General features: G+C 39.8%; 2 protein-coding genes across 2 annotated transcripts in view; one reads left to right on the top strand and one right to left on the bottom strand.

Annotated features, from left to right (window-relative positions):
• The window catches only part of PLAC9 (placenta associated 9), a 316145-nt gene that overhangs the window by 192462 nt on the left and 104234 nt on the right, over positions 1–19449 (top strand). The gene's annotated exons all lie outside the window — the stretch shown is intronic.
• DYDC1 (DPY30 domain containing 1) lies at positions 4036–19007 on the bottom strand. The gene is made up of 6 exons (XM_077945637.1): positions 18990–19007; positions 18490–18645; positions 17938–18039; positions 7977–8069; positions 4727–4783; positions 4036–4203 (listed from the first exon to the last, which is right to left on the bottom strand). The coding sequence occupies exons 1-6, from the start codon at positions 19005–19007 to the stop codon at positions 4036–4038; spliced, it is 594 nt and encodes a 197-aa protein (XP_077801763.1).

Raw genomic sequence — 19449 nt, 5'->3', positions numbered from 1 at the left:
AATTGTACAGAACTGGTATGACAGGATAACATTTTTAATGAAACATTTTTAATGAAAATATAATTTATCTTTTTATCTCTTCCTATTTGTCTTAATCCATTTTGTATTTCTACAACAGAATATTACAGAATGGTAATCAAGAAAATACATTTATTTCTTACAGTTTTGGAGGTTGGGAAGTCCAGGTCAAGGGGCCTGCAGCTGGTGAGGGCCTTCTTGCTGTGTCATCCCATGGCTGAAGGTGGAAGGACAAGAGAGTGCAAGAGAGCAAGAGGGGGCTGAACTCACTTTTATAACAAGCCCACTCTCACCATAACTAACCCACTTCTGTGACAATGGCATTCATCCATGTAGAAGGGCAGAGCCCTCACGACCTCTTCACCTCTTAAAGGTCTCACCTCTCAACACGGTTGTATTTGGGAAGAGAGGGGGACACATTCAAACCATAGCACCATTTAAGCAAATGGACCATTCTGTACTCATTGCCTCAAGAAAAGTACTTTATAAGCCAAAATAGAATTTTTTTAAAGGAGTTTCTCTTGGCATTTGTGTTTTCACACCTATGTCCTTAAGAATAGAATAGAAATAGAAAGGACTCACATCATAGATTTTGAAGAATTTTGTAAAGGAAGTAAGTATCCTTAGACGCCACAGAGTCTAAGGATAGACTGGAAACTTCAAAGGGGCCAGGAATGTGTGGCCTGTATCCAGTCAGATCTTCTCACCAACAGTTGCCCCAATATTTGAGCTCACTGATAGAGCCAGAAGACATGAATACTCCTTTGCACCCCAGAACTTTGTTTCATCCCATTCAATTCACTCTATGTGAACACATCCTGCAATATCCCTAGACTTTCTAAACCCCAAAGAGGAAGACAGGAATCTAGACACCCAGCTGGGCAGAGAGGTGAGGAAGGGAAAGTCCTCATATCTGTTCTTGGCTGTGGAGGAACAAGCTAAGCTGGAGGAAACTCCCCCACCAGGACAGTGATGAAACACTCCTTCCCCCATCCCAACACCATCATATAAGTGTGGCTTAAGTGGTTCTATGAAGCATCAGCTCCCAGCAAACTGGGGAGAGTTCTGCAGTTCACACCCAGGAGGAGATACCACATCTAGAGTATGTTGCACACCCTTCTGAGCCCTGCACAATGGCAGCCTCACTCACTTCTCACAGACCAGCAACTTTCTTTTCTTTTTTTTTTTTTTTTTTTTTTTTTGAGACAGAGTCTCACTCTGTTGCCCAGGCTGCAGTGCAGTTGTACGATCTCAGCTCATGCAACCTTCTCCTGCCTCAGCCTCCTAAGTAGCTGGGATTACAGATGCCCACCACCACGCCCGGCTAATTTTCTTTCGTATTTTTAGTAGAGATGGGGTTTCACCATGTTGACTAGGCTGGTCTCAAACTCCTGACCTCAAATGATCCACCTGCCTCGGCCTCTCAAAGTGCTGGGAGGGATTACAGGTGTGAGCCACCGCTCCCGGCCAGCAGCTTGCCTCTCAGGCAGTCTTGCTCTTGCATAGACGCACATATTAGTTCAGCTCACCTCCCATTTGCCTCTTTTGGTTGCTTCAGCAAACTGTCCTATTTTCCCAATGGAAATGTATAAATAACCAGTTGAACTGAAGGATCCAAAATAATACTTTGAGGCTACTCTTGAAGCCCATTCATAAGCTGTCCTTAGAGGAAAAAAAAAAGTAGAGTTCAAGTTTGAAGGCAAAAAAATACAAATTGGGAAACTCATTATTTGAAATTTGAAACAAACAAAAACATTTATTGCTCTTGGGTTGGTCCTACAAATCTTGATCAATGTTTAATGCAACCTAAAAGCAAAACAAAAAGTAAATATGCCTTAATACAATTAGAACTGTGAAAAGGCACAAGCCAAAGAAATAAAGCTTAGGTAACTTCTATGTGACTACATGAATGAAATTTTTGAGAGTTTCAGATTATTTCAAATGATATGCAAATTGAATATAACCATAAATTACGTTCTCAAAGTAGTTATTGTTCCATCCTTTCTTCTACTTCTCTTACTATGTGTTCTCATCCTTCTCGTAGGCTCCTCTTCCTGTGGCCATCCCTTCAGTGTTGGAATTGCTAATGGTTACTCCCTGAGCCCCCAGGCCTTCACACACTGCACACTCTCCTAGGTACCTTACTCACTCCCCTTGCTTCATTCAGCACATATGCCCATGACTGCTGAATTTATATCTCCGGCCTGGGCCCCTTCCTAACGTCAACTGTTCTTGGCTATTTTCACCTGCATATCTCAGAGCCACCTGAGAGTCAACATCTCTGCAACTGAAGTAATCAGTTTTTAAAAACCTGCTTCCTCTTCTTATGTTCATCAACTCATCAAATGGTAACACTCTTAACTCAGTAGTCCAAGGAAGACATTTAGGCTTCATCCTGACCCTGCCCCGCACTGATCCTGTGAGCCTGTCTTAAATCCACTCAGTTCCCTCCATCTCTGCTGTCTAACCCTAGTCATCTTACATCTGGATCAGTGCAATAACTTCCTAAGCGGTCTCCCTTTTTCCACTCCTGTTCCACACCAATCCTCTCTCCACCTTATAAAACACAGATTGAATCTTTAAGTCCTTTCAGTAACTCCTACCGCACCTAAGTCCAAAATCCCTAAGGCAATATACACGACCCAGTGTGCTCTGCCTTTATCCACCTCTCCAGCTTAAAATCATACCATTTTCCTAGCTCCACGTACCTTAGCCATTAATACTGGACAACTTCAGTCCCTTGAAAGCATCTTGCTGTCTCTATCCTCTGGGCTCATCTCAGGCTAATTCCTTGAACTTCACCTCCTCAGGAAGACTTGTCCAGCCCCCGTCAAGTCTCTCCCTACTCTGTCCCTCAAAGAACCTTCCCCATTGACCCATGTCCCCCAAGGGCAGAAGCCCAATCCGTTTTGTTCATTGGCATTTTCTAGCTCCTTGCATAGTGCCAAATCATAGCTGACATTTAATAAAACTTTAAACAATTAACGCTGAGTCTGTGCAGCTCCACTTTCTGAACAGCTCTTGAAAATAACATTTACTTCAGGCCATCAACATCTTGTCCCCTAGATTACTACCTCCTAAGCCGTCTCCTGACACCTACTTCTCCATTTTCTTCCCCACACTGTTGCCAGATGGTCTTTGCAAAATGCAGTTCTCATCATATGAGCCTCCACTGCCTTTGGGATAAAATTTAAGCCTCTGAACAGAAATGACAAGTGCTTTCATGGTCTGGCCCCTACTTTCTCCTGGCCTCAGCTCTCACCCCTCCCTGCCTCACTCCCTCTACACTCTCTCCTATCTGGGTCTTCACACCTTCCGTGCTGTCTGCCTGGAGCACTACCCTCGGCCTCCCATGCCACCAGTGAGTAGCAAATCATTAGCTTCCTTCCCGACTGAGGTTCCTCAACTGTGCTGGCTGTCCCTCCTTGTTAGTGTACATGAATTAAAGTGACCAAAATGTACCCTTCTTCCAGGACAGTCCTGGCTTACATCTGCTGAGCCGGCTCTCATTCTCAAAAGCATACTGGTTTGGACAATAAATTACGTGGTCCCACTAACCATGACTATGAAATGCTCATCTAATTGTCTGTTTCTTCCCTGACAATAAACTCCACAAGATCAAAGCCATCTGCCTTATTCACCACATCATCAGGCATAGTGCCTGGCATATGGAAGATGTGGTATGTTTGTTAAATAAACAAATGTACTTACATACTAGAGAAGCATGCACTCTCATTAAGGCATTCATTTGGTTCCAGGGTTTGTTACTGAGGACCAAAATCGTGCCCCCTACACCAAATTTAAAGATCGTGTATTTCACAAAATGATTTTAAAACATATTTTGAAGAGGTTTTGAGGTCACAGATACAGAGACATAGATAAGCCAGTGACACACTTCACAAAAGGGCAGAATGCCAATTAGGAATATAATCGGCAACGAGGGAACTGATTTTCTCTGAAGCAAAAGGCCCGTTTGCCAACCAATCCTGGCCTAGCCTCATTTTCCCTAGGCTTTACCTAAGTGAAAAAATCAAAAACAAAAACAAAAAAGAGCTTTTTAAAAAACACGCTGATACTGACATCAGAAAACATTGGTTCATCAAGTTCTTCCACTCTGCTCAAGTTAGGTGCTCCATAACGATCGCTGATTTCAGCTAGTGTTTTGCCTGAGTCTAGTGTTGCTTCCTACAATCAAAAAATTGATGTTTACTTTTAAATTATTTCAAAATTAATACATTACTTTTCTTTCAATTTTGATTAAAAATTTTCTGATTTATAACATCAAAATTCAACATTATTAATTAGTGGAATTAACCAATTTCTGTTAATGACAAGAGAATTCTGGTAATGAATTGAGTATCCTAGAATATAAAGCTAGAATTCTGGCAATAAATGCTAAAACTTTTTTTTAAATACCTGCAGAAATTTAAAATAATTGTAAGTAATTATGTGGTAAATAGCTTCAATATCTCAAGAGAGCCTAGTTTTTTTAAATCCAAACACAAACTGAATGTCCAATTTTTACCTACTGTGAGATTTTTCTTCAAAGCACATTATTTGTGACTTGTTATTACCAGAAAATATATATGGACTATCAGTTTTGATAATATACTTGCTAAAAATTTAGCTACTTATGCATCAAAATTAAGCTTAAATTATAGGATACTCAATTCATTTCACATAACATAGAATGACTTTTTCTTCTCACCTCTGAATATAGAGTATCTTCACTCCTAACTAGATTTTCCATATTCATTCTCATCTCCTATAATATATAAAAATTAAGAAAATACTTTGAATATACTTCATTTTGGTTTCATATTTCATTTTTGGCATTTTTATTTTTACACAATGCTATGATCAATTTAAAGCAAAAATGCTGTCACTCTGAAAGAGAATGATCTGATTACACATTACAAAACTGCAGATCACAGTCTTATTTAATACTCTATACTAATAGAAGGCAACCATGTTTTATATATAATTAAATAAAACTTTTTAAAAAGTGAAATGGACTGAAACATTTAAACTGAAGCCAAATTATCTGCCAATATAAAAACTGACAAAATAAAAATTATAATAGAACCTTAGAACAAGAGATTTTAAAGAGAAACTACACTTAAGTAGAGTTTTGCACATCATGAGAAAGAAGTAAACACTTCTACAGGAACTAATCTGGCCCAATGCAGAGGGACCTGAGCGATGTCCTCTTTAATACTCTGAGCACTGCAGTAGGAATGTACTGCCAATATGGGAGACCTCTTTCTGAATGTGAAAATATTCTTCTAGCCAGCCAAACCTTGCTATGCCATCTACCTTTTCATTCTAAAGCAGCACGGTGGCCTAACTGACCCTGAGCTGATTGATTTTGGCTGCTACACCACCAGTGATTTCTTGATCATACATATGGTTACCCTAATGATAGGAACATAAACAGCACTGTTTTCCCAAGACCACTCCATTTTCCTGGTAACTTCTTATCCAGCATCCACAAGGCTATATTGGGAACATCCATATTCTTATAGGACCATGTTCCCCCACCACAGAGATGGATATTTGACACAAACTAAGTCAGTCAGAATCCTTCTCCGAGATTCTTTTCTTAACTGAAACTAAAACAAGGCATCCATTCCTCTTGGATGGTAGAAGCCACAACATTCTAAGACTCAGAAGCCATTAAGGCTCATGTTCCCCACCCATGTGTAGCAAAGCAGCCCATAGTGAAAGAGTGAAACTAACAACCAGGGGAACAGCAGAGGGGAGAGCCCTGGTAGCATCTGATTCTCTTGCTCCCAAAGTCTGAAAGGCCCAGTGATACCAAGTCCTTCACAGTTTATTAAACCCTTCCTTCAACCCAGAATCCTTCCAGCAAATTTTCCTTTGCACATGATAGTTTACACTGCGAGTCTGCAGCCATAACAAAGCCAGGGGAAAGGACAGGAGTGGACTCATTTCTTAGCAATGTGCGAGGGAGTGGTACTTTGCCGGGGAGTACCTATGCTATGGTGAGGGATGATAAGCCTATAGAAATAGGAATTACTAAAGTTATTGTGGCTCTGATCACACAGGCTGCTGATGCCTAGAGATAGTAAAATAACATGAGTGTGGCTCTCTGGAGCCACAAAATAGAGACCAATCCTTCCTATAGACTTTTAAGCACTTTAATGTAGCTATCAGATCACTTTGATTTAAAAGTATTTTAAATTCCTTTATTTTGATCACTGCCTTCTTGATATGTTCCTGTATTTTCTCTTTCAGTTTAGATCCGTGAATCTCTTTCAAAAATTATTTAATTTTTAATTTTTACTGACATATAATAGCTGTACATATTTACAATGTACATGCGATATTTTGATACAAGCATACAATATGTAATGATCAAATCAGGATATTTGAGATATCCATCACCTTAAACATCATGTCTTTGTGAATCTGTTTTTTTTTGAGACGGAGTCTCGCTCTGTTGCCCAGGCTGGAGTACAGTAGCGAGATCTCAGCTCACTGCAAGCTCCGCCTCCTGCCTCCTGGGTTCACGCCATTCTCCTGCCTCAGCCTCCCGAGTAGCTGGAACTACAGGCGGCCACCACCACGCCCAGCTAATTATTTTGTATTTTTAGTAGAGATGGGGTTTCACCATGTTAGCTAGGATAGTCTTGATCTCCTGACCTCGTGATCTGCCCACCTTGACCTCCCAAAGTGCTGGGATTACAGGTGTAAGCCACGGTGTCCGGCCCTTTTGTGAATCTTAAAGACAAAGGGGATGCTTGTGTATGTGTGCATACAGGCATATCCCTGTGCTCACACTACGCTCAGACTAAGACAGCATCAGCATCTGTATTTTTTTAAACTATGTATAGGGCTTTTATCCTTTTAAAAAAATCTCACTTTTTGATTTAATTCACCATTCATACTTTTGAAATATTGCTTTAATAAATGATTCTCTCATCTAAGCATCAATAAACATAATGAACATTGTCTATAAAACCTGCTTCTTTTTTCAGTTTTAATTATGGAATAAAAAGGGGGAGCGACATTTGATTAAAAGATAGTAGCTATAAATTCAGTCATCTAGAATATTGGTCTATATGACTCATAGCTTTTGGATGTAGGAAATATGGGTCAAACTCGAGACCTGACATGATACAGACACAACCAATGAAGATGGGCTTTCTTGAAATAAGTTACTTTAGGCCGGGTGCGGTGGCCCACATCTGTAATCCTAGCAATTTGGGAGGACAAGGTGGGCAGATTGCCTGAGCTCAGGAGTTCGAGATCAGCTTGGACAATATGGTGAAACCCTGTCTCTACTAAAAATACAAAAAATTACCCAGGCATGGTTATGCGTGCCTGTAATCCCAGCTACTCAGGAGGCTGAGGCACGAGAATTGCTTGAACCCAGGACGTAGAGGTTGCAGTGAGCCGAGATCATGCCACTGCACTCCAGCCTGGGTGACAGAGTAAGACTCTGTCTCAAAAAAAAAAAAAAAGTCACTGCATAGTTTTTTTTAATGAAAGGCATGAAAGTCCATGTATGAACATACTTTAAAATGTAAATTCTTGTTGTTAATACACTAACATAAAGACATAGACTACTGCCTCTGAGATCGGAATACCCTCAATATTCAACATCAGCTAATATAACTAGGAACAGCTAGCTCTTGACTAAAATGTTGAGGGTATCACTATTAGAGAACCCTACTACTCACAGAGAACTTTCACAAACACTTGTATAAGAATCCAGTGAGACATTGCTAATAGTATTATACTGCTAGCTCTAGTTTTGAAACAGGTAAACTGAGACTGAAAAAGGTCATGAGACTTGTTTAGCTTACACAGCTAATATGTGGCATGTCTTCAGACTACAAATCCCATGGTCCTTCTGCCAACAGCTGAAATAAACAGTTTGAAGATTCTAGAGAGTTTTAAATAAAACTGACGTTTATAAAACTTCAAATTACCTTGTCTAATTGTTCTTGAGCTCTCTGTAGTTCTTGTATTCTCTGCCTCTCTTTTTCTTGCATTTCCAACTCCAGCTGCAATGCCAGCTGTTGCTGAATATTCAGAAATATGTCATATTACAGTTAGATTAATTGCAAGATAATTAAGTTTATACCCACCTTCCTTTCAGAAACTTACAATAAATGGTCACATCCAACTAATACTTTAGTTTCTACAAAAGTTTCCTGAAGCATAAAATTTTTTAAAAAGATTTTAATCTTCCTTAATTGCAAATTACAGAAAGCACAATTTGTACAAAATCATTTTCTCTTTTCTTCTTAAAGTAACAAATGAGATTGCAATAACTTTCCAGATAAATTTCTTTAAGCATAGATTGGTCTTCAAATAGCCACACATTGGTTGTAGAAGAGTGAGTGAGAAACTCTTCAGAATATCATCTGATGGCTCATGCCTATAATCCCAGCACTTTGGGAGGCCAAGGTGGGCAGATCATTTGAGGTCAGGAATTTGAGAAGAGCCTGGCCAACATGGTGAAACCCTGTCTCTACTAAAAACACAAAAATTAGCTGTAAAAAAGATTACAGGGTGGCACACGCCTGTAATCTCAGCTACTCGGGAGGCTGAGGCAGGAGAATCGCTTGAACCTGGGAGGTGGAGGTTGCAGTGAGCCACGATTGTGCCATTGCATTCCAGCCTAGGCAACAGAGTAAGACTCCCTCAAAAAAGAAAGAAAAGAAAAGAAAAGAAAAGAAAAGAAAAGAAAAGAAAAGAAAAGAAAAGAAAAGAAAAGAAAAAAGGAAGGAAGGAAGGAAGGAAGGAAACAAAAGAAAAGAAGAAAAAAGAATATCATCTGAAATCATGACTAACCAACAATATATTTGCTCCCAACTCAGCATATCTGTCACACTAGGATAGGGTTCAGCAATAAAGCCTGTGGGCCAAAGCCAACCCAACTCCTATTTTTTACAGCTTACAAACAAAGAATGGCTTTTACATTTTTAAATTGAAAAATTTAAAAGAAATAATATTTCATGACATAGGAAAACGGTATGAAATTTAAATTTCAGCATCCTTAACTAAAGCTTTATTGAAACACAGCCATGCCCATTTGTTTACGTATTGTCTATGAGCACTTTTGTGCTGCCACAGCAGAGTGTAGTCGTTGTAACAGAGACCACATGTGGTGCACTCACCACTTTGCCTGGCTGCCCAGCACCCTACAAACCACAGTAACATTATTGTAACAGCAGTGTTTGGAGTACCATGGTATCACTATACTGTGACATTTAAAAAAATTATATCCATTATGTCAAAACAAGAAACCCAGGGATGGGTGGCTCATTCCTGTAATTCCAGCTACTCAGGAGTGAGGCAGGAGGATTACTTGAAGCCAGGAGTTCAAGACCAGCCTGGGCAGCATAGTGAGAGCCCCATCTCTAAACAAAATTTTGAGATAAAAAAAGAAAACAAGTGAACTTTGAATGTCGCACTTTTAAGGCACACTGGAGTGTGTATTATTTTGTCATCAAATTAAATGGCAAAATATGTTTCCCGCTATATAGTGCCACTGTGCTAAAAGAATATAATAAATATCAACATTACCAGACTAAGCACTCTTCACAATAGTCCCAGCTCACTGAGCACAAAGGTCAGAAAAATTAGAAAATTTAAAACAGAATTGGCTGGGCATGGTGGCTCACACCTGTAATCCCAGCACATGGGAGGCCTGAAGTCAGAAGTGCGAGATCAGCCTGGCCAACATGGTGAAACCCCGTCTCTACTAAAAATATCAAAAAAAAATTAGCCAGGCAGGTGCCTGTAGTCTCAGCCACTTGGGAGGCTGAAGCAAGAGAATCACTTGAACCTGGGAGGCAGAGGTTGCAGTGAGCTGAGATCGCGCCACTGCATTCCAGCTTGAGTGACAGAATGAGACTCTGTCTAAAAAAAAAACAAAAACAGAATTATCACAGCAGAATTTCTTTACAACACTTATAAATGAAAATAAGTCTGCAACAAAAGTAGGGTTCCAAGTAGCTCATTTGTTATGCAAGCAAGGAAACATATTTACCAATGGTGAGTGAATTAAAACATGTTTTATTTCAGTGGCCAGAAAAACGTGTCCAGGAAAAAAAAAACTTGTCTAAGATTTTAGCCTTTTGGTGAGAATAGCTGCTCAGAGTTGACACTGGGAGCAACATCAATAGTCAACTAAAAACAAGGCATATGATTCTGCGTGCCTTTCCTTGGCTCCTGATAAGTAGACAGATGTTCCTGACACTGCTCAGTTGTTCATGGAAAGGGTCAATACTGAGTTTGAAGTGCCTGAAAAACCAAACCTCTATGAATAGTCTTTGATATGGTTTGGCTGTGTCCCCATTCAAATCTCAACTTGAATTTTATCTCCCAGAATTCCCAAGTGTTGTGGGAGGGACCCAGAAGGAATCATGGGAGGTGGTCTTCCCTGTGCTATTCTTGTGATAGTGAATAAGTCTCATGAGATCTGATGGGTTTATCAGGGGTTTCGACTTTTGCTTCTTCCTCATTTTCTCTTGCTGCCACCATGTAAAAAGTGCCTTTCGCCTCCCACCATGATTCTGAGACCTCCCCAGCAATATAGAACTGTTAAGTCCAATTAAACCTCTTTTTCTTCCCAGTATTGGGTATGTCTTTATCAGCTGCTTGAAAACGGACTAATACAGTCTTCATGGAACAATTACAGGCAAGAGTATTTTCAAAGTCGTTCAGACACACCAATTCAATACAACCTGCAGTGAAATCTGCTAAGATGTGTTACAGCTGACAGTGATAAAAATACGTGTGGAATAGAAAAAGGCTGAGCTGAACAAATTTACAGAGCTCATGAGAAAATAGAGTGTTTAAAGATAGTAAGTGGTCAGCATATTACTCAACAGCAGCTACTCTGTGAAAGTATCTGAATCTATGATGTGTTATTGAGCCAGCGGTGTCAACTGTGACCTTCATTCACTCTTGTAAACTGGACCATCAGTTCCGTGAATTTTTGTCAGAAACAGAAGCTGGATATATCCTGATGTCCTACCACACAGCAATTCCATGGCTTAACAGTTATATTATGAATTTTTGAGCTCAGGGCCAAGATTTAACTTTTTATTGTGTAAATTGAAGGCGCATATAATGTTTTGATATAGATATACATAGTGAATACTTACCACAGGTAAGCAATTTCAATATCCATCATCTTAGACAGTTACTTTTGTATGGTAAGAGCACCTAAAATCTACTCTTAAAAAATTTCTAGGCCGGGCGCGGTGGCTCAAGCCTGTAATCCCAGCACTCTGGGAGGCCGAGATGGGCAGATCACGAGGTCAGGAGATCGAGACCATCCTGGCTAACACGGTGAAACCCCGTCTCTACCAAAAGGTACAAAAAACTAGCCGGGCGAGGTGGCGGGCGCCTGTAGTCCCAGCTACTCGAGAGACTGAGGCAGGAGAATGGCGTAAACCCGGGAGGCGGAGCTTGCAGTGAGCTGAGATCCGGCCACTGCACTCCAGCCTGGGCGACAGAGCGAGACTCCGTCTCAAAAAAAAAAAAAAATTTCCAGTACACAATACAATCTTATTGGTTATCATCCTCATGATGTACTTTAGATCTCTACATTTATTCATACTGCATAATTGCAATTTTGTACCTTTTGACCTACATCTCCTCATTCTTCTTCCAGGCCTACCCCCACTCCACCTCTTGGTAACCACTGTTCTAGTCTCTGTTTTTATGTCTTCAAATTTTTTTTTTTTTAAGATTTCCACATAGAAGCATGTGGTATTTTTCTTTTGATGTCTGGTTTATTTCACTTAACATCACATCCTTCAGTTTCATCCATGTCATCACAAATGGCAGGATCTACTTTTTTCTTAAAGCTGAATAATATTCCTTTATATATACATATATGTGATACATATATGTGAGATATATATACAAGATATACATGAGAAATACATCTTACGTTTTTTCGAGACAGGGTCTTGCTCTGTCACCCAGGTGGGAGTACAGTGGCGCCGCCTCAACCACTGGGGCTCAAGCAATCCTCCCACCTCAGCTTCCTGAGTAGCTGGGACCACAGGTGCATGCCATCATCATCAGGCCTGGATAATTTTTACATTTTTTCCAGAGATGAGGTCTCCCTATGTTGTCCAGGCTGGTCTCGAACTCCTGACCTCAAGTGATCCTCAGGCCTCGGCCTCCTAAAGTACTGGGATTACATGTGTGAGCCTTTGTGCCCAGCTCACAATTTCTTTATCTAGTCATGCACTGACATACATTTAGGTTGTTTCCAAATCTTGGCTATTGTAAATAATGCTGTGATGGACATGGGAGTGCAGGTAATCTCTATGAGGTGCTGGTTTCGTTTCCTTTGAATATATACTGAGAAGAGGAATTACAGGGTCATATGGTAGCTTTTAGTTTTTTGAAATACACCCATACCATTTTGCATAATGGCTGCACCAATTTGTATTCCCATCAACAGTGTATAACAGTTCACTTTTCTCCACACCCTCACCAATATGTGTCTCTTCCCTTTTTTTTTTTTTTTGCACTCACCCAGGCTGGAGTGCAGTGGCACAAATCTCGGCTCACTGCAAGCTCCACCTCCCGGGTTCACACCATTCTTCTGTCTCAGCCTCCTAAGTAGCTGGGACTACAGGCGCCTGCCACCACGCCTGGCTAATTTTTTGTATTTTTAGTAGAGTTGGGGTTTCACCATGTTAGCAAGGATGGTCTCGATCTCCTGACCTTGTGATCCACCCGCCTCAACCTCCCAAAGTGCTGGGATTACAGGCACTCCCAAAGTGCCCGGCCATGTCTCTTCCCTTTCTGATAACAGTCATCCTAGGCCGGGCACGGTGGCTCATGCCTGAAATCCGAACACTTTGGGAGGTCGAGGTGAGTGGATCACCTGGGGTCAGGAGTTCAAGACCATCCTGGCCAACATGGCGAAACCCTGTCTCTACTAAAAATACAAAAAAAAAATTAACCTGGTGTGGTAGCGGGTGCCTGTAATCCCAGCTACTCAGGAGGCTGAGGCAGGGGAATCGCTTGAACCCAGGGAGTAGAGTTTGGAGTGAGCTGAGATCATGCCACTTTACTCTAGCCTGGGCGAAAGAGCAAGACTTCGTCTCCAAAAAAAAAAAAAAAGAAAGCAGCCATCCTAATAGAGTTGAGGTGGTATCTCATAGTGGTTTTGATTTGATTTGCACTTCCCTGATGACTAGTGGTGTTGAACATTACCTGTCACTTTTAATAATATATCTGTTGGCCATTTTTATATCTTCTTTGGGGAAATGTCTATTTAGGTCCTTTGCCCATTTTTTAATTGGGTTACTTTTTTTTTTTTTTTTTTTTTTTTTTGCTATTGAATTTGCATTCCTTATATATTTTGGAGATTAACTCCTTATCAGATATATGGTTCACAAAATTTTCTCCCAATCCATAGGCTGCCTTTTTGTTTTGCTGATTGTTTGCTGTGCAAGAGCATTTTAGTTCGACCTAGTCCCATTTGTTTAGGTTTGCTTTTATTGCCTGCGTTTTTGGTGTCATATCCAAAAAATCATTGCCAAGACCAATGTCAAGGAGCTTTTTCCACAGTATGTTTTCTTCTGGGAGTTTTACAGTTTCAGATCTTCCATTCAGGTCTTTAATCTATTTTGAACTGATTTTTGTGTATGGTAGAAGACAAGGATCTAGTTTCATTGTTTTGCATGTGGATATCCGGTTGTCCCAACACCATTTATTGAAGAGACTATCCTTTTCCCTTTGTGTTTTCTTGCAGGGCTTGTCAAAAATTAGTTGACTGTATATACTTCGACTTATTCCTGGGGTTCTCTATTCTGTTCCACTGGTCTGTGTGTCTGTTTTTATGCCAATACCATGCTGTTGCAATTACTATGGCTTTATAATATTATTCTGGATCAAGTAATTTGATACTTCCAAGTTCGTTTTTCTTTCTCAGGATTGCTTTGGCTATTCAGGGTCTTTTGTACTTCCATACAAATTTTAGAATTGGGTTTTTCTATTTCTGTGAAGAATGCCATCGGAATTTTGATAGGGATTGAGATGAATCTGCAGATTATTTTAGGGAGTATAGACACTTTAACAATACTAACTCTTCTGATATATGAACACAAGATATCTTTCCATTTATTTGTGTCTTCCTCAATTTTTACATTAGTGTTTTACAGTTTTCAAGGTATAGATGTTTCACCTCCTTGGTTAAATTTATTCCTAAGTATATTATTCTTTTTGAAGCTATTATAAATAAGATTGTTTTCTTGGTTTCTTTTTCAAGTAAGTTATTGGTAAACAGGATTTAAATTTTTCTTAATGAGAAGAAATACTCTCAACCACTGTTATCAAACATTCAATAGATTTGGAAATTAGCTTTAGCTGCAGACTTGATAATGTTTCTTAATTCATTCTAAAATTACATTGCAAAACATCACTCATACGTAAAACTTACACTGCAGTAAACTCACTTCAACAACAACTCATGTTGTTTGAATCACAAGTAATATAAAGCTGCTTTATACACTTCCAGTGCTGTTAAAACCAGAACAAGGTATTAGATCTTCGTTCCCAAACACATTGGCAGTGGATGTATTTTCCAACCTCGAACTACAATTCCAGAGTGTTTGTAAGGCCTCAATATAAGTGCAAAGGAAATTTCCATATTTCAAAATCCATTTATGCAATTAAGAAACTTCCATCAGCCTTCAGTTGGAAGTGGCTATTCTACAAAGTAATGCATGCTAAAAGGCAAACAGCAAGAGAAAAATATAATAGAATTCTAGAAATACCTTCTAAGGAATAAACATGCTCAATTTAAATTATACACACATAGACTGATAGCAATTGTTGACAGTAACTATGTATGTAAAAAGACATTTTCAAGGATGAAACACATAAAACCTCATTACAGGTCAGCATTAGCAGATAAACATTTTTAAATAGATTTTGATGATAGAGCACACTAACGCTGAACTTCAACCAAGTGAGATGTTATCTTTTAAAAATTTTTTTAAATTCTCAATAGTAAACCTGTCTAACAAAAAATTTATATTCAATGATTGTTTGAATTCATCAATAAAACATTTGCGAAAATTCATTTTCTCTCTTGCTATTCCTACATAATATGCCGTAATGCCTTCATAATATCCTCAAATTTGCCTCTTGGCCTGCAAAGCATAAAATGTCTACTATCGGGCCGGGCGCGGTGGCTCAAGCCTGTAATCCCAGCACTTTGGGAGGCCGAGATGGGCGGATCACGAGGTCAGGAGATCGAGACCATCCTAGCTAATACGGTGAAACCCCGTCTCTACTAAAAAATACAAAAAACTAGCCGGGCGAGGTGGCGGGCGCCTGTAGTCCCAGCTACTCGGGAGGCTGAGGCAGGAGAATGGCGTGAACCCAGGAGGCGGAGCTTGCAGTGAGCTGAGATCGGGCCACTGCACTCCAGCCTGGGTAACAGAGTGAGACTCCATCTTAAAAAAAAAAAAAAAGTCTACTATCTGACAATGTATTCTAAAATAATAATTTTTTGCAAGTAAAGACATAATAAAGTGATTAATATCTCATTTGCTAAAGGCTTTTAAAGGTAATTCTTGGTATTCCTATATTATCCCCACTAAGAAAAAAGTGATGGGGTAGGTAGCTGAAATGCAGAAACAGTTTCAATCAGCTTTCAGACACTGATAGAGGAAGTTAAATAACTCCAATCTCTCAGCAATAATGCAAAGTGTACTTGTTAAATAACAATCAGATTGATCAAAATAACCAGTTTCTTGACATTTTCAAGAAACTTCCAAAACCTAATCTTTCTTCACACATGAGCAAAACCACTCAAAGCCATTCAAAACAAATAAAAAACAAAAATGCTCTCACTTCAAAATTAAGTTCTTACATAGAAAATGGCAATAAAAATACTTCCCTGTTCACAAAAAACTAGGCTTGCTGGAGAGTGCCTAAAATGTCAAGGAATTTCAAGTCAGCAGTACTGACTATGAGGACAACTGCTTTTGCAACCAGCAAGGAAATAACCAGAGTTCCCAACCTCCAGCTCACATGACTCAGAAGGTATCCAGAGGCCTCTCTGTTTTTCTTCATCTCAACCACACTCTCTCTTAAGCCTTTCTCTGTTGATTGATCTCTCCTATCTATTTCTGCACACCAATCCACTCCATTAACTGGCCATAACATCTCCTGCATAATATTATTTTATCTTCCACCCTAATACAATACTTAGGATTCAATACACAGTGGATTAGTTCATACTGGTCAACATAATATGGCTAGAGAAATTTTTTATTGCTAGCATTGCCAAATTATACACAAGTAAGATAAAGTAGGTGAGCCAAAGAGAGTTAAGTATCTTCCACTTATGATGTAATTGCCTTGGGGAAGGAGAACCACTGGGAATTCTCTGATTTTTGATAGAAAGGGACAGATACCAGCTATAGAAGCTGTAAGAGGAAAGATGGCTCCTAATCCACAGTCGTGGCTGCTGCTGGAAGCACCTGGCCTGTTTGGATGACAGTTTGACACCCAATTCAACACTTTTTAACCTCCCCTCAAGAATAAGCCAATGACTGAAAATGAAGACTCAGAAGCGGTAGAGTTTTCAACAGCCCTATCCTTCTAAGGGGCCTGCAGTTTTCTACCTCAATATCAGGGATAGGAAGTCAGTTAGAGAAGCTATTTGCCAGGTCTATATTCTTCTTTTTATCTGCATACCCAAATAATAGACTTCTTTCCCCATTTTAAATATGTAAACTTGAGTCAAGACTCTGGAGTTAAGTATTATCTGGTAGAACTATAGAAGTGGCTTAAATTTAGCTTAGAAGCTCTCTATAAATTAAATCAGTCCAGAAGCCACTCTGGAACTTTCCCCTCTCCAGCTTGTACTCCATGACTCATCCCTTCAACAATTCCCTTACCAATATCTTCAGCTCCCTAATCATGCTACCCCAATCCTGCTTCAGTTAAAAGGTCCGCCTGCTCCACTTCTTCACTCAGACATCTGGGCCCAAGTGAAGAGAATCACATAATCACATAACCAAACCAAATGGCACAATTGATCTCCAACTGCTACCAAGTAATGCTAAATTATATCCCTCAACTCTTCTCTTCCATCCTCCAAAGCTGCCATTTCTAACCTTCACCACTCTGCCCATACCTCCTACCTTACACCCTTGTTCTTAGCAGATGATCATGGTGCCTACTTCATAAAGAAGACGGAAACTGTTGCACACAGAAGGTGCTTCCACCAACACCATTCTCTCCTTTTTCCGTCGATTATAAGCAAAGAAGTGCCTTCTGCCTGCCTAACCTATGATCTGGGCCCATTTCCTCCATCTCCATGGCAAGCTGACCCTACGAATCATCCACTTTATTTCCTGATGTCATCCACTCACTCCTCCACTACTGTGCTCTTAAACACAAAAGCATCTCCCCTTGCTCTCAAAATCTTGAAAGCACTGCCTACATTTTCCATCTCCCCTGCCTAACTCCACCCACCCCCACCACTCCATCCACACTATTCCCACCAAATTACGGTGGCCTCTGATGAACACTTTTCCATTCAGCAATAGATATGGTTGACCACTCAGATCTCACCAAAACACTCGTTCCCTTTGCCTTCTGTGACAGCATACTCTCTGCATTTTCCTCTTACCTGGAGGTATGGCATCTTTCGTATCAGCAACAGCAGTGTAGAAAGGAATGTGTATGTATGTATACAAGAATGCAGTCAGGAAAACTCATGGCTGCTGCTTCTCCAGCAAAGAAGACACACACATCCATAAAGATGAAGATATTAGGAAGCCATATCTAAGTAACTGGAGATGAGAAGTTTATCAACATTTGGGCTGTGCCACGCTGTGGTTGGCATCGTTAATTCCAGTCCCCTCTCAACTATCCTACTTGCCTCACCTGCTGAAGTAAGAGCTCCTCTGCTTTGAGTCTCTCCATCATTTCCTGCTCCATCAGAGCTAATTCTCTTTCATGCTCCAGCTCGGCCATTTCCTTTTGTCTCTAGCATTGTTTAAAAACAACAGCACATGACTTCTTAGAGAGAAAGCAATTTGTAAAAGCAATCTTGAAAGCATTTAATAGAGACAATTAGGGAAAGGGTTAAACAAATTATAGCCCATCCCTTTAGAAACAATATAATAATTTGGGAAGATATTTTATCTGAATAATGAGCACAATATTAAAGTTATACATTGTGTATGATCACAAATGCATAAACAAATCTATAAATCTATAGAAAAAATACTTCCCATGAAAGGAATTACCTAAAAATCTAAATAGAAGTCTTCTTTGGGTACTGTTTTCTCCTTCCTACTTTCCATGTTGTTCAAGTTTTTGTATAATAAACATTATTTTTATAACAGAAAAATAATAATATTAAAGTTTTTAAAAAGCAGGCAAGTTCGACCAATTTTTTTTCTTCTAATTTTCTAGAAGGAGATTCCTACTTACCAGTTGTTCCATGGTCACATTTTCCTTAAACTTGTAAATCCACAATGCTAAATATTCTATTGGATCCACTGGGCGAACTCTTGCCACTTCTGCAAGACCTTGAGTTAAACATGCCCCAAGGTGCTTTTGAAGATATATTGACTCCGTTTCTAACTCCTAAATAAAAACTCCTAAAAAGTAAGTGTTTTTGCATTACTGCAGGATATCTTCAATAAAGTCACTATAAGACTCAAGTCCAGTGATTTGAACAAAGCCTTACATACACCCTGCCCTCAGTCATGTCCACCTCCTCTTGGGGGTGTCACAAGCAAGCTGGCCCCAGGAAACTTCTAATAGTTTTAGTTTCCAAAAGGACTCCACAGAAGTCACTACAACTAACGTGGTTTCAAAAGTCCTGGAGGACCTCAAGTCCAAGAGTCAGAAAAGAGATATTATCATCATTGATTTCAAGTTTACTTAATGCCAAGTTATGTGGGTCTCATTTAATTCTCACAACATACCTGAAAAATAGGTATCATGATCCCAATGGGAACATGAGCAAGCCCAGGCACAGACAGCATAAGTGCATAGTTCAGGATAACACAGCTGGCAGATGAAGGAGGCAGGGTTTGTACCCACCTCCTGATTCCAAAACCCTAACCCTAAAGACTACACTAAAATGTCCCTCCTAAGCCATGAGAGCCATTTTTACAAAGCATCACAATAGTCCACCTTTTGAAAAAAAAAATCCATAAATTTCCAAGGCCAAAGAATGAAAACTCAGCCTCCAAATAATAACATATGAAGCTCCTCACAATCTGGCCCCAATTTTCTTTTCAGGTTCACCTCCAGACATCATCTCTCTTGGCCCCAGCACACCCTGGGCTCTAACTCCATGGACATCCTGCCATTCCGATGACCACCCCTTGCACATTTCCATCTCCATGACTCTTGTACATGATGATCCCTCATTCTCCTCTC

This window comes from Macaca mulatta, chromosome 9, assembly GCF_049350105.2.
Source record: "Macaca mulatta isolate MMU2019108-1 chromosome 9, T2T-MMU8v2.0, whole genome shotgun sequence".
Lineage (NCBI taxonomy): Eukaryota > Metazoa > Chordata > Mammalia > Primates > Cercopithecidae > Macaca > Macaca mulatta.
The sequence above is the reverse complement of the archived record's forward strand: the minus strand, read 5'-3'. Positions and strand labels throughout refer to the sequence as shown.

Coding starts and splice junctions, on each gene's coding strand:
- DYDC1 (XM_077945637.1), bottom strand. Junction 8,070..17,937: donor AGGAGCTCTTACTTCAGCAG/GTGAGGCAAGTA, acceptor CTGAATATTCAG/CAACAGCTGGCATTGCAGCT. Junction 4,784..7,976: donor CTCAAGAACAATTAGACAAG/GTAATTTGAAGT, acceptor TATATATTATAG/GAGATGAGAATGAATATGGA.